The following is a 15,389-nucleotide window of genomic DNA, read 5'->3' on the forward strand; positions in this document are numbered from 1 at the left end:
TAATAAGTTTTTTCGTACTATTAATATGCAATATTAAAAATTCGTTTATTTTCTTATCAAAAATTCGGTTTTAAATTGATTTAAAGTATTGATCTGACAGCATTTTTTAGCCAATTGAAACGAAAATCGAAAAGCGTATGAATGTCAAGAGTTCAGTTGTCACTTTATTCAAATCGATTTTCAAGCAGGTGTTCATTTTCCATCACGTTCAGTACGCATAAATATTTCCCCATAATTGTTTTCGATTAGTGGACAATATTTTTATAGCAAATAATTTTTTCTTGTGAATGGAAAGCTTTGTTGGTTGATGTTTCTGTTACCTCCAGCTGTGTGCGGAGTTCAAAGGCGTCGTACTTGATTGCATATTATTTCTGAGTAAACTACAATATAGCTCTTGCTTCAGAAACATCTTTTCAATTCTCGAAACTCGTTCTTCGTTGTAAAAAAAAACAAAAAAAAAAAAAAAAAACAACAAAAAACAGTAAACAAGCTTTACTAAGATCAATTCTATAAGTCAGGATACTCATTCTCTGAGTCTTTGATATTGATGGTCAGCATGAGATCGGCTATAAGCAATGACATCAAGATTTCTGGTTGTCACGCGCGTTTATACTATGTCGAAGAAAATATCTTTTTGCGAAGAGTTTTGGAAGAAAAAATTTTTCTTGGAAAAGCGATTGCGTTCATTTGATAAAGGACCAACAAGGGATAGGATACATGAGTTTATAGAAGCTTTTCTTGCACATAAAATATTGTAATGCAAAACTTGTAGTAGGTATGACCAAAATCTATACATTATCCAGATGAAGCGAGTAAAGTGAATTAGATATCTCCTGCGAAGGGACTCGAAAACAGGACGTAATTTGATCAGTCGTAGACGTGTTTCAAATGATCGTTCGTCATGTTCTGCATGATAAATAAAATACGATATATTATGATGCTGGCACCGTTAAGCAGCAGTGAAATCAGAAATACATGTTGCCATAAATAGAGACTATTGATCGAGAGGGAAATATCAGTGGACTTTTTCAAGAGGTAGGTGGTGGGGGGGGGGGGGGGGGGGGGGGGGAGAGGAAGAGGTTATGTTAACATTATTATTGCACCGAGTACGAGGTGAAAAAAGAAATATTCAAGATAAAAGATAAAACTTGAAAACTAATACTAGTCGAGAATGCAGGAATAAAACCAGCTTTTCAAGTGTTATATAAACATCCAAAGCGTGTTAAATTACGCTTTGAATAAATTTATAAAAAAATTAATATAGCTTTGATAACATTACAAATGCATATATAAAAAGAAAATACTTCTGGATTGATTTTTGTACGAAGATGCAAATTTAACCGAGCGCACCTGAAAAAGAAAACCTAATTAAAATGGTATTTCGACCAGCCAGAATGTATGCAAGTTATAATGCTTTATTTTAGTGCAGGGCTAGGTACAAATCATTGTTTTCAGCTGCATATCGTCACTGTACATGCGCAATAGGTGGTTAAACACACGTCGTTATATTGGATTTCAGTTACTGTTTTCTTTTTCAAAGTATACGTTATAACAACCAACATTTTTATAGCTTGGGTTAAAGTGACACATGCTTTGATTATAATTAACAAAGACTTTGTCAGAGTCGTAATAACATACATGAAAAAAATTACTCAATTCTGGTTGCCTTAGTGCAGTGTTGTTCAAAAGTAATACAGTGCAAAATGTGTAATTCAGTTGCATCAGTTTCAACTCTTTGAAAAACACACTCGTGCGAATTAATCCCAAATTTAACTTGAAACCGTATGATTACCTATACATAGCTTGCTTGATTTAAAATCTTGCTGTTTTTTTACTGCTTGATCATTTTCGCTCGTCAATCATTTTAAAATTAGGAAACTTTTTATGAAAATAACTTCCAAATAAAGATGGCTATAATAAAAGACAGAAAAGGTTTTGAAGAGGAGGCAGAATTTAAGTATACATCGTCCGATGACTCAGTAGTAGTATTACATTTAATAAGTGGTCTTGGTGTCGGCCATTTCTTACCATCCTCGTCAAGCTTATGTAAATCCATATACGGCTCAGCGGTTGGTTTAGTTGAAGTACCCGGTCGTGAGGTTCCCGTGTAGTATACGGGTTCGTTCGTTGATGGCTTCCTGGTTGATGGGATCGGTGGACGTTCTTAAAGAAAAGAAAAGGAATCATAAATAATAATAATAAAAAAAGGGATACGGTAAACCCTATTTGGATGTAACATATAGATAATATCTTTTTAACTAAGGTAGCTGTGCTTAAAAGAAATGTTATTATAAATGTTACCGTAATACTATATCCATTACGCTTCATCAAATTCACGCATCAAGTTTTACGCTTCTACAAACCCCTTCCGTCAGCGGGATTCCCTTTTAATCTTTAGTATTGAAAGTCATATAAGTCTATTTCTGGTTCAGTGTTATGAAATTGGTAGACTTTGTTGCTTGTTAATGCTTTCCCATTTCATATATTCATCGTCATGATCTTTACTTACGACATTTGTAGATAATGTTGAGGTATTTTGTGATGTTTGGGCACTTCTGACGATCGCCAAATGTATGGTCATTGGCGATAATGTTACAATGCATTTTACCATTACAGGCTTTTTTCAGATTATATAACTTCTCCTGTCAATGAAAAAAACATGCAAACAATTATTTATAGACACAAATGTCAAAATTGATAAAATCGATAAATTTAGATTGGATTTTCTGGAAATCCGTGTATCTCTTGAGCTGACAATAAGTATTTGCGGCAACCAAATTACAAACAAGGCCACGTCCACCACTACTAAAATAACAGGGTCAGAAAAACATGAACTTAGTTCTAGCTACTTTTTACAGAGCATGCACCAATTTTTTAACTATTATGGTATGTAACTACCTTTTTCTCATAAATCAGCAATGAAGGATAAGAAGCCGACTATATAAGTAAGTTTAGCAATTCAACTTCTCAACTACATATGTTTAAAATCACAAGAGTAATTATATATTGTGTGGGGTGTGACGTCGTATACGTGGTTTAAACCGGAACACATTGTCTTAAACTACCATAAAGACATGGTCAAAAAAATAAGCGATTACACAGGTGTTACGAAGTTCTTCAGTCCAATCCACCCTTTTTTAACTGATAATCTTACATAATTGATGTTTTCTCATTAGCCTGGTTTTCTCTTGCGACGAAGTTGTAGTCACAGGTAGTTCACGGATGAATCGAACTGCTCGAGCTCCGATACTCACTCCTATTCCGTCGCACGTGAAAACCAGCTTATGAAAAGCTCATTTTAAAGCTCATTATATTGTCATCGCAAAAATATCTAATATTTCCATTTTTATTTTTAGACTTGTAAATTTGTAGAAGGATATGATATGTCATTAATAAACCATACAAACCTCTTTGTCAAAGCCAATCATTTCACAACGACCTTGAGACGCACCATTCAGGCAGATTCCTAATCCATGTTCAGGGTTTCGTCCATAGAAAAGAGAATGTATTTCAATAGTTGTGTTCAAAGGACAAACTAGATCTGCCACGTGGTCTTCGCACGCAAACTTTGATATCGGGGATGCCTTGCTATCCGCATCTCTGACTGAAACAAATAAAAATCTCATGACAAACATGATGATGTACTTGGTATATCGACAATATCATTTTAAAGAGAATCTTATCATTATTTATAAATTCTCCCATGCAATGGCTAGAAATGACGAGGTAAAAACAAGGTATTTTGCGTGGAATTGCATTTTTTGAAGCTAAATCATTCACTGAAAATCGAGAGAACCTACGTTACATTTTGCAAGTGATTTTCAATGAAAAGTTTAAAAACTTTTGACTTTTCTTTCACAACAAATACGACATAAACACGGAAGTTGCGTAAAAAGCTTACTTCGAAAATGAGAGTATAATATTGGGAAGTGACAAATACATGCATGAGGCTCGCAATGGTTGTTTGTCCTCTTGCAGCAATAAAAAATAAGTCTGTTTTCTCTCTTTCCGCTATGGATTCAAGGAAAAGTTCATTCAAAAGCCCCTTAACCCAAAACTTGTAGCCCCACCCATAGGATAGTTGATATTGAGTCTATAGGAGAATGTTTAAAATAAAGCCTATAATGAAATAAAAACGTGCAAATATGTTGATAAAAAGACAAAACTGTCAAAACTGTCAGGATAATGATGATGTTTTCAGAGGGCAAAAGCTGAAAGTAAGTGTACTTACTGGTTTGTGAGGCAACTAGTACTATACAAGAGAAGAAAACAGCACAAGAAAAGACATCCGTACAATACATGCTGATGGAGTAGTATTCAAGCCTCCCAATTCCTCCGCTCACGCTTCTGTAACAGAAGTATCAGTCAGAAACAAGAAACACACCTTCTATACCTGATAACGTCTGATAGCGACTAGGTTGAGTTCAGTTATAATGCAAGTTGTCTTTCATAGGAGCTGTTTAAGTGTGTCAAAATAAAATAATGTGAATTATAGATATGTCGGATGTAATATTTTATTTCTTAATGACGTACAAAATTAATCTTTAATAGTAATGGTTTAGTCAATTGTCGTATCGACTTTAACCCTGAAGTACGGGATGAAAAGAATAGGAATTTTAACTTTTTCAAAGAATATTTTTGCATCATTATCATATAATATATATACAAGGCCACATATTGAACTACCCTCGCTAAAACTTTCAAATTAGCGGGCCAAATATTTAAACTTGGTTCATTCCAACGACGTCTCTAGAAACGTGTCTAGAGTAACCACTAATTATGTAATGCCTGTCATAGCAGTATAAGGATTGCAAAAACAATTTCGTATTACAATTGCTGTATATGCTAGGACAGACGGTTTGTTTTGGTTACTTGTAGATACTAAATAAGGTTTACTTTTCTTACATGTATTAAATTAATAATGATTAATTAAATTATAAAATGAATGAATTAAATTTACCTTCAGTAATGAATAAAACAGTCTATTTCATTGTACGGAGGGTAAATTTGATTAACTTATTAAGGAGAGTTAATCGCTAACGAAGCGACGCCGACGCTACTTGTCACTGATAGTACAGCGGTAAATGTTCATAGCTTGCGGCTTATTCAAAACAGAAAGGGGCGGGGAACATAAGAAGACGATGACAATAGCAACCATGATGATGCTGATAATGTAATGATAATGGCGTATAAGCCCTAGTCTTATTTAGTGAGTACATTCAAAACTGTTATAATTGTCTCTGTTGGTTTATTTCGTAGGTCCCTGCAGGCACCAATTTTCAGAAAAAGTAACAAACTCTTTGCTGAAGTTCTCTCACAATCTTTGTCTGTCGCTTTTCAACTCCCCCCCCCCCCCTCCCCTCTTAATTTTTTAAAGCCACCCTCCTTTTGTGTTTTTTCTTCGAAGACCCACTAATTTTCCTCCAGCCCTCTCACCCTCCAAGGCGTAAATAATGAACAATCCCTAAGCAATCTATCATGTTTAAAGAAATGTAAGCTGATTATGTAGGTATATTTTCCGTTCAATGAATGCGTTACATCCCTGCTAATGAAATATAAAAAAGTCAGAAGAAAAGTCTAGCCTTAACGTGTAGGCCCCATCTTTATTTGTGGAGAAAACTGTAGTCATGACCCTGGCGGCGGAGAATGAACTCGAGCTTTAGTTCTCTGTGTGATCGGCGTTAAATAAATTACTTTTACTCAAATATACATTCAACACAACAATGCAGTATCTACATACCCTCAAACAAATGATTGTACAGCTTTTCCTCATCAGTACGCAAAATGAGACGTTAGTAGTGAGAATCTAAAGACGTGGTTGCCAATATAAACTCGTAGTTTTACCTAAACCGTTTTTTTAAATCTAATCTCATAGATTGAAATGGAATTCAAGTCATTTGTTTAGTGTTGTACTGAGATGAAGCCACTTCGCTTACAGTTTGTAAAATGTTATAAATAATTAAGTGTAATAAACGTATGAAAATACTTGAAGTTAATCTACTTAATAACCTGTGGAGAGATAAGAAATCAATAGTCTCAAATCATCCAATCAAATCATCAGGAAGGTTATTAACATAGGAAAAAATATAAAGTAAACCCTCTCAAGACTCCTGCACAGCTTCTCGTGTTTAACCGATAGTGTTGTGTTTTTTTTTTGAGTGCATATCAGGGTTCGCTGGTTTAATTTCTGGAATAGTTTGTTCTAGTAAAAGGATTTTAAATTTTGAAATGTATATTAAAATTATATTGAAATATTTAGCAAAATATTCGTAGACTGAAAAACATTCAAAGATTAAGGTGGAGTTTGATTGTTAATATACCTGACCGTTGAGTGTCGGGGTTTTTGCAAACGAAAACAGCCGTGAGAACGGCATTTTTTTACACAGAATATCTTTTTTAAGATAATCAGCCCCTAGAAGGCATGACACTCTGCAAGAAGTGGATCGACTTTGGTTAAGAAGAATATTACAACACTATGAATGGTCTTATTTCTTTAACATGACCATTGTAATTTAAGCATACGATGGACTTAATAAAAGAAAAGAACACATTTGTACACAATCGAGGCTAAGACTGACCAAGGGCGAATTCAAAATGGGAGTGTCCGCCATTCTTGTCACGAGCAACTTATTTCCCGCTCTGAGTACATCTAGATTTAGCGAGTGTTCCCTGGTCATCTTTCAACCAATGAGAGTGTTCGTTATCTCGGAACATTTCGTAGCTCTAAACCAATGTATAGTGAAACATTTATTGTATTGAAGTTAGCCTACGGCTTCGGCCAATAACACTTGCCTCGACATCATTAATTCCGGATATCATCAAAACCTCTACTTTATATTTAGTAAGAAAACATTCAGCGCATATACAAACACTCGTTTTAAATATGAGTTGTTATGGATTTCTCAGTCGTTTTCACGTAGTACAAGACCACTCAAAATCCAGTAGAGAGAATAAGAGAAAAATATCAAATGCCCTTAGCAGGATTCGAACCCACGTCTTCGGTATTCTAATCCCATGTGTTAACACCGAACGCATAATTTATTACTACTATACTATGTCTGTTCTTTGCGTACATATTTACGGTGTTTAACTTATCTAAAGAGAAAAAATATCGCTCTGGGATCCTCACGAATACCCTACATTTCATTCTAGTCCGATGATGATATTTTGATATTTTTCTCTTATTCTCTCTACTTCATTATATACACACCGAACGCACAATTTATTACTACTATACTATGTCTATTCTTTGCGTACATATTTACGGTGTTTAACTTATCTATAGAGAAAAAATATCGCTCTGTGATCCTCCCGAATACCCTACATTTCATATTCTGCCTGTGTTACCAGCGTGGTTGGTCCTTGTAGTGTAGTGGTTAACACATCGGACTAGAATACCGAAGACGTGGGTTCGAATCCTGCCAAGGGCATTTGATATTTTTCTCTTATTCTCTCTACTTCATTATATACACACCGAACGCATAATTTATTACTACTACCACTGAAAATCCAGATCAGTAATGCCTGAGGTATACTACAATCCATTCGGACAAAAAAATAAAAATAAATAAATTATCGTCAGCTGCTTTACACTAATATACATTACTTTCAGTATTCTCCAAATAAGATTTGACGGATCTCTCACGATTCCTTGGAAACGTAGTATTTCTTTCTGGCGAACGAAGCACGTTTAAAAAAGTGAAAAGAAATTGCATAATATTCCAGAAACATGGTAGTCTTTTAGTGAATAAACGTGCGTCGCAGCTAGCCGTCGTAAGCCAGCATTAGTTAAAGAAACGATCTTGTCTGCAAACGATTTATCATTATCATTATCATTATCGTTATCGTTATCGTTGTCATTATATTTTCATTATCACTATCATTATTATTATCGTTATCACTATCGTTATCACTATCGTTATCGTTATCACTATCGTTATCGTTATCACTATCGTTATCGTTATCATTTACCTCTATATTTAAAATTTTTGTTTTTGTTTCTTTTTTTCTTTTTTGTGGTGATGACCAAAACATATGATTTTGCAATTATCAAAAAGGTCATTGAAAAAAAAGTCGTTAAAAAATCGTTGTCTCGTGATCTCATGAAGTTCACGTCCAATTTAGAAAGAGCTTTGTACTTTTTCAGATAAAGATCATTATCTGTTAATGCTGTATGCTGGCAAAAAATGTAGAGATCCTACCTAAAGCAAAAAATAAGAGAAAAAACTTGGGCTTTCACGACACTGAGTCAAGCACCATGTGGGAGATTAGTACTTGGATAAGTGACCTGAAATTCAAAATCACACAGCTCTTTTTTTGAAATGTTTTGAATTTTTTAATAAGGTGGCTGACAACTTTGGTAATAATAAACAGAAAATTAAAAATTGAAGAAAAATGGGGTGTCCCGAGCTTGTTTTTGAGATATTTTCACTCCGGAATAACATGCCTTTGTACAATTTTGGATGAAAAATGGCGAAAATCAAGCTCTGTACAAAAAAAAAAAAAAAAAAAAAAAAAAAAAAAAAAAAAAAAAAAAAAAAAAAATCATAAAACCGAAACTAAGGAAGAATTTTTCCGAGCGCGTAACTTACATTATTATATGGTAAGGTAATTTCACGCGCTATGATTGGTCAATTTGCGGTCCATAACTTACGGTACGGACCGAAAAATGAAATGGTTAACTGAGTGTACGTACTAAAAGTTTAAAACATTGAAATCTTCACTACAAAACATATTTCTGGATGAAAATCGTGGGGAAACCTTAATCAATTATTAAAGATAACTGAAAGTCACTGGCATTTAATGTAAACTTATAATACAAGCGACAACTTTTTCGATCAAACTTATCATACAAGCGACAACTCTTTCATACAAGCGACAACTCTTTCGATCAAACTTATCATACAAGCGACAACTCTTTCGTACAAGCGACAACTCTTTCGATCAAGGCTCTACAGACGCTCAGCAGCTGTGCATTTCTTTCTTCCGGCAACCTGCAGCTTTTGGAGTCAAAAAGTAAAATAATAATTCGAAACTTTAGCCTAGCTTGTGCTGTGGTTCTAAGAATTTGAAAATGGATTGACCACTTAACATGAAAGACGATTCATCATTTTTTGACGCGACAGCGCAGATCAGTATTTAGAAATAATCGGCCAGTTCAATTAGAATTTAAACGAAAATTCTAAAGTTCTTAAGATTGGTTTGCGGCTAAATAATATCCTCTGATTCACAAGGGAGGGCATGTTTCTTGCTTCTACACCCCTTAGATCTACAGGGCATTTGATCTAGAGGGTATTAGCATTGTAATAATCGTTATGATCGCATTTACAAGTGCATTTGATTTTAATCACTGGAAATCATTTTTTAAAGTGTCTTTGTTTTATTTGCTTATTCTTTCCCTTTTGCACTAAGAATTAATTAAAACATACAAACTCTTCAATTCACAAGAAAGAAATTGAACTTCAAATAAGGAAGGGAAATTTGAGTAGAACAAAAGTAAGGCACAATTTCAGTGCACATTCAAAAGATTGATATGCTGTGAATACTATATATTTTGGAGAGCAATATCTATAAATGCGAGAACTTGAGAGCGTTTTTTATGACATTCTATAATATCAGGTGGGGTAGTCTAAACAGAAAGAACCTAACTACAATCCTTTTAACTAGCCTTTAAACTCATCACAGTAGATGAGCTTGGCGTTGGTGCTTAGGTTGGAGGTGCCTAGTAGGCTCGGCGGTCAGCGACCACCCTAGCAACCCTGTCAAAACCACCTAGCACCGTCACATTGACAAGTCAATGGAATACTTACCACATTTAAAAACCTTACTCAAACAGCAGGGAATTAAAAACCCACACAGGAAGTTATAATAAAAAAACATGCGTATAGGAAAAGTTAAGAGTCAAAATACCATGATAAGCTAAGTAAATAATTGGTAATCACATCTTATGATGTCTGAGGGCTATTTTGGTGTGATTATAGCTGTCATCAGTAGAGAAAATTAATATGTCAATGGTAGCGTACAAACTAACCATTTTATTTGATTATAAAATATATTTATGACAACTAGTTTGCTCTTCTTGAGCAATGATGCTTGAAGTTATCGAAACGTATAGGACCAATCTAGTCGTCAGTAATTATATATTTCCTTTTCATTATTTATTGCTGTACGAAGCATTCACTAACATTCGCTTATTTAAACTGGAAAGAAAGAAATTATATTTTCAGACAAAGTAAGCTGGTTAGAAATGCGACACAATGCATCAATGTTCGCTCTACTCAGCTTACTTGCGACGAACACAGTCTATAGGTGTCGTTTTAAATAAAAGCGATGTCATTAATAAAAAAGAAATATTTCGAAATTCACTTAATAATATTTCAATGGTACAAATGATATCATTTATACATATATCATCATTTGTTCGGTGGCGACACGATAGCTGTTATAAGGTATTTACCAATTTATCCTTTAAGAAGAGCCTTTTTAACAGTTTAATGAAGAAACAGAAAACAGACCTAATTTTCCATTCATAATTATTCTAATTAACTAATTAACGATTAGTATTGACCAAGTGCGAAACTCACACTGGTGTGGGGCTTGGCTTGTGGACGGAGGGATCCGGCGCTAAAGTCACAGATCGCGCCGGATCGCTATGTTCACATGTTGAGCCTTGTATTGGTGTGGGTTTTCCATTTTATTAGGTTTCAATTTTTAAGATTTAGATTCTATTACCATTTTAGAATACTTTTATATATATATATATATATATATATATGTAAATAAATATTTAATATATAGAGAGTGAGTTAGAGTAAGAGTGTGTGTGTGAGAGAGAGAGTGTTAGATATTGATTTTTCTTTTATGGAGGGCCACAGGTTAGTCAGTTTTTAGTACTTTTACGTGTTTACCCTCTTTAAATAAAGTTTATTGATTGATTGATTGATTGATTGATTGAATATTATTGTTCGCATATATTCATTTAGCTTCATTTCAGTTCTAGTAAATAACGTGAACTTAAATCATGACCAATAAACATTTTTTTTGTTTTTTGTTTTTTGTTTTTTGTTTTTTGTTTTAAATCGCTTTTAAGAAAACGTTTCAATATATGAGGTTAACCAAAAGCTGTGGAGCCACCAATATTGATCAACAAAACAACTAACGTCCATCAAGAATGCACGCATGTTATCAAAAATAAAATGGCAAACAAGAAATACTGTTACAAAAGTATGTTCTTATGAATATCAAATATACCTGGTAAAAACGCATAATTCATTTACAGAAACAACCTACCATTAGTTAGTTGCTTAAACATCGCGTTGCACTTCCATCATAGTCAGTCCCTTTCGCATGCGACTTTATAATGGTCAGCATTTGATTTTTTAGCACCTTTTTTTACAGTAAGGATTAAGTCATGAGTCTCATTATCCTTTTAGCGTAACTAGATATCGTCGCAACCAGAGTAGGAATAATTCAAAAGTATGGCATTCTGATTGGCTATTGCTTGTTGTGAATACGATAATATAATTTAAAAAACTCATTAATAATTCATAAGCTTATGGTCCAATTGGAGCCACCATACACGTCACGTGCATGAACCTTTATACCCGATAAAGTCCTCTTCATTAGTATTCAAGTGATTTTATATAAAGACACATGTGTCTTTATATAAAGACACATGTGATCTTTATATAAAGACCACTCGAATACTATGAGGATGACTTCATCAGGGATGAAGTATGCATCCAAGTTTAGATGAAGACATAGAGCTTCATCAAGGTCATAGTCAACCCTATAAGGATCTTTGATTAACGTGCCTGTCTTTGCCTTGGCACGCAATATCCAACGTGTGGGAGCTTCTATTGAATCTGGTTGCGCATGCCCATGACGTCAAATCTCTATCGAAGTATAAAAATCCATGTTCGTGACGTGTATGGTGGCTCCAGTTGAACCAAAATCTTATAAATTGTTCATGAGTATTTTAAGCAGTTCAAAAAACTCGTAGATCGTGTTTTATCAGGTATAAAAGCACTCGGCTACGCCTCGTGCTTTTATACCTGATAAAACACTCCTACTCGTTTTTTAAACACTACATAAAACTAGAAGCCCTTCGTGGCGTGAACTCGGGCTACCATAGTGTATTTGATGAAGTATAAGCACTTGGAGACCCAGCAAAGTTTTTTGGTGTGTGGTTTGCATAATGATGGGAAACAGCAACTTCTCAAAGGAATACCATTGGTATTGATGGTTGCAAGCATTCCCAAGAGAGTCAAAAGACAAAGACATGGCAGCCATTGTGGTGCCGTTAACAATGGATGCTAATGAGAAATCGTTTGTTAAATGGCACCAACATGGCCGCGATGACGTAACGCGCAATCGAAGAATTATTGGCATTTGAATTTGTAATATTACTGTTGTTTCTTTGCTGATTATCATCTGCAGCTTTGCCAATCACTTCATTCTGTTCAGTGTGGGTTTGTGCATTAAAAGGATTTTCAGTAGCATTGCTCTGAATGCATGTCTCAGTAATACACTCTCCTCTGAGTTCAAATAAAACTGTTAAATTGTCATATAAACTTTGGAAGTAATTTATTAAAGTCATCAACATTGAGGAGTACACAAGTACCTTGAGGATGGGGGAGACCTGATGGATTACAAGCATGAGAGTCAAATATCCTAAATCTCCCATCGCCATTACAGCAAATAGATACTGTATTACATTGAATAGTTAACAGGAATGACTGGTAATTTTCTCCAATTAAAATTTGCAAAGCATTACCTAAGGGCATGTACTAGAGTAAAGGAAATCGACAGTAGATGAAATATCATGAATATTACCAGTGTAACTTGGGCTGTATTCCATCTGGTAATTAGTTTCTAAGACTCTTACCATTTGAGGTAATTCTGTCAAACGTAAAAAGTCTAGGTTGCGCAATCTTGACAGGACAGAATATAACTCATTCCCAGTATACATAATGCTTACTAAATCTGCTGAAGAACTTATTGAGTTCCTATGTTTATATATTAATGCACACAGTGACATGGCTACACATTGACGACCAGCATTTGCCCCAGATAATGCAATATTACCTTAAGTTGTGGAGCAGAAATTGGGATAAACATGGGATAAACTACACGAAGTACATTTTTGTGAACTTGGATTTGTCAACAGTAGAAGCGTGTTTTTCTGCTTTTGTGCAAAAGACCAGTGAGCTGTTTGACTGGAACTCTACTTGGTTCTCGCTCACGCGAAACAACACGAGGCTTGTGCTCAACATGATTAATGAATTTAGCATAACGATACCTGCATTGCTTTGATAAATATGACTTTTTATTGGGATGAACAAATACAGATACTTGTACAGCTTTTTTGAATATATCGAAGTTATGCTGTAGAGAGTTTGCCAAAGTCTTTGTTGCACATTTATGCATTTATGAAATGTTGTACAACCAAAACCATGCACAAGGCAACGATCAACACACTCGTTAATTGTGTTGAACGAACGATAAACTGCTAAAGAAACTGTTCAAAATTGCAAACAAAATAATAAACAAAAAACTTATCCTCACTGTTATTGATGTAAGTCCATTACTGCTTGATTATATTCTTCTGGAAACGCATTTGTTTTCTAGAGAAATTCCAATATGGCATCCATGTTGTTTTTTCTTATCAGACCGCCGAGCAGACCGCAGACCGCCGAGCAGCGCAGGCTTACACATTTTCGACAACGTCGATAGATAGATAGGTAGACTTATAGAAAACCGAAACCTAGACTCGGGCTTACCACAGGTAAGCTATTGCTCAAAGACGTTTCAGAGCATTTGCAGTAGGTAACCAGGTATGCGTTACACTATGACGAATTAAAAGATAAAAGAACATTTGTATTGTCTATCTATTCGAGTAACTTGGGTAACTATAAATTTCAGGTCACCCATCCAAGTACTAATCTCCCACATAGTGCTTGACTCAGTGTCGTGAAAGCCCAAGTTTTTTTGCACGGGGCCACGTTTTCAGGAAATTAACACAACAATAGCCATAAAAACAATGCACCAGATAGACCAGATTATTTTCCACTTCAAATCAACGTGCCAGTGCGTGGCAGAGTGCAAGGGATTAGCTGTAGATATGGTCTGGGGGCCGGCTAGTCTCTTCCCTGATGCTTCGGCTAGAACACTATCCTGCGTAATCCGTACACCCAAGTGCAGAGGGACTTAATCGCCGTCATGTCCGAAGTCCATACGATGACCCAGCGTATGTCTCGGGGTATGGCATGAAGGCACTAGTCTTTTTCTTGTTTATTTGAGAATTAATCATCTAATCATCTTTCTTTTAGTCGTTTACTCTAGTCTTTAGTTATATTTATTATATTTGTGTTTGTTTTTTTTTATAAGCGAATTTTTATAAGAAAATTGATTCAAGGAAATGAGTATTCTTATTTTATTCTTTTAGGATGTCTACTTTTTTTTGGCCAGCATACAGCATTAACAGATAACGATCTTCATCTGAAAAAGTCCAAACCTCCTTCTAACTGGATTTGCACTTCATGAGACCACGAGATTTTTTCACATCATTGAAATGACCTTTTTCATGATCGAAAAGTTATATGTTTTGGTCATCGCAAAAAAAGACAAATATGTACAAATACAAACAAAAAAACACTAAAAATATTAACTAGATAAAAATTGCCTGAATTAATTAATAAAGGAACACAAAACGCGCGCGACTGTTTCTGTACTGTAATATAAACGCGCTGGAAGCTGTAGAGCAAGAGAGAAGCAAGCTTGCATTTCGAGTACTCTACAGCTCCCAGAGTGTTTATAACACAGTACAGAGAAATAAACATCCGTTTTATAATGCTTTTATAAAATATTTTTGAAAGATCTTGCGCGATCGTGTCTTTGTCCTCAGCACGCTAGTTCAATCTCAAATATTTTATAATATGGTTTAAAAGTTGATTCGGAGCCTCAAAGGTCTTTACACTGGATGTAAACTTCATGAGATCGCGTGATATCGACCTTTTCAAAATTTTCCAACTTCGCATAAAGTTTTCATAAGGCCTGTTGAAAAACCCAAACTAATTTTTGTAGTTCGTGTTATTCTATCATTTGAACATTGTACAGCTTGAGTTTTGTAAAAATTGGAGAATGGCCACATGCGAAAAATCGCTTTTATAAATGTGAGGTAAAATCGAGACTGTGAATAACTGTGCTGGAAGAATGCAATTTTTTCTATCTAAAGTTTAGTTTAAAACGTCTAAAATCACCTGGAACAATTGTTCAACACCCCTTTTCTTGAATTCAGTTGCAAATTTGATTGTAACTTAGGTTTTCACTTGGAGCGAGAATGTTTTTGAACGCGTAATTCGCAGCCGTTTCTTGAGCAATTTTTAGAC

The 15,389-nt window shown here is 34.8% G+C and overlaps 1 protein-coding gene across 2 annotated transcripts; it reads right to left on the minus strand.

Moving 5' to 3' along the window:
- Positions 1-1,399: 1,399 nt before the first annotated feature.
- On the minus strand, positions 1,400-11,351 carry LOC116294591 (protein eva-1 homolog C). Of its 2 annotated transcripts, none has more exons than XM_089038250.1 (5): positions 11,290-11,351; positions 4,232-4,347; positions 3,408-3,604; positions 2,510-2,642; positions 1,400-2,163 (listed from the first exon to the last, which is right to left on the minus strand). In XM_089038250.1, exons 2-5 carry the CDS (start codon positions 4,299-4,301, stop codon positions 1,883-1,885), a joined length of 681 nt encoding a protein of 226 aa, XP_088894376.1. In that variant the 5' UTR covers positions 4,302-4,347; positions 11,290-11,351; the 3' UTR covers positions 1,400-1,882. The 2 variants fall into 2 exon arrangements, with proteins under 2 accessions (XP_088894376.1, XP_031558082.2); XM_031702222.2 differs by lacking the exon at positions 11,290-11,351 and adding an exon at positions 5,741-5,892.
- Positions 11,352-15,389: the final 4,038 nt, after the last annotated feature.

This window comes from Actinia tenebrosa, unplaced genomic scaffold (assembly GCF_029948245.1).
Source record: "Actinia tenebrosa isolate PJP-AT-01 unplaced genomic scaffold, QUT_ActTen_1.0 PGA_scaffold5__44_contigs__length_20552954, whole genome shotgun sequence".
NCBI classification, from domain to species: Eukaryota; Metazoa; Cnidaria; class Anthozoa; order Actiniaria; family Actiniidae; genus Actinia; species Actinia tenebrosa.

Excerpts from the sequence above, each read along its gene's own strand:
- LOC116294591 (XM_089038250.1), bottom strand. The coding sequence starts at position 4,301 with ATGTATTGTACGGATGTCTTTTCTTGTGCTGTTTTCTTCTCTTGTATA. Across the intron at positions 3,605-4,231 it reads ACTAGTTGCCTCACAAACCA|TCAGAGATGCGGATAGCAAG; the intron begins GTAAGTACACTT and ends TATTTGTTTCAG. Across the intron at positions 2,164-2,509 it reads CAACATTATCTACAAATGTC|AACGTCCACCGATCCCATCA; the intron begins GTAAGTAAAGAT and ends CTTTTCTTTAAG.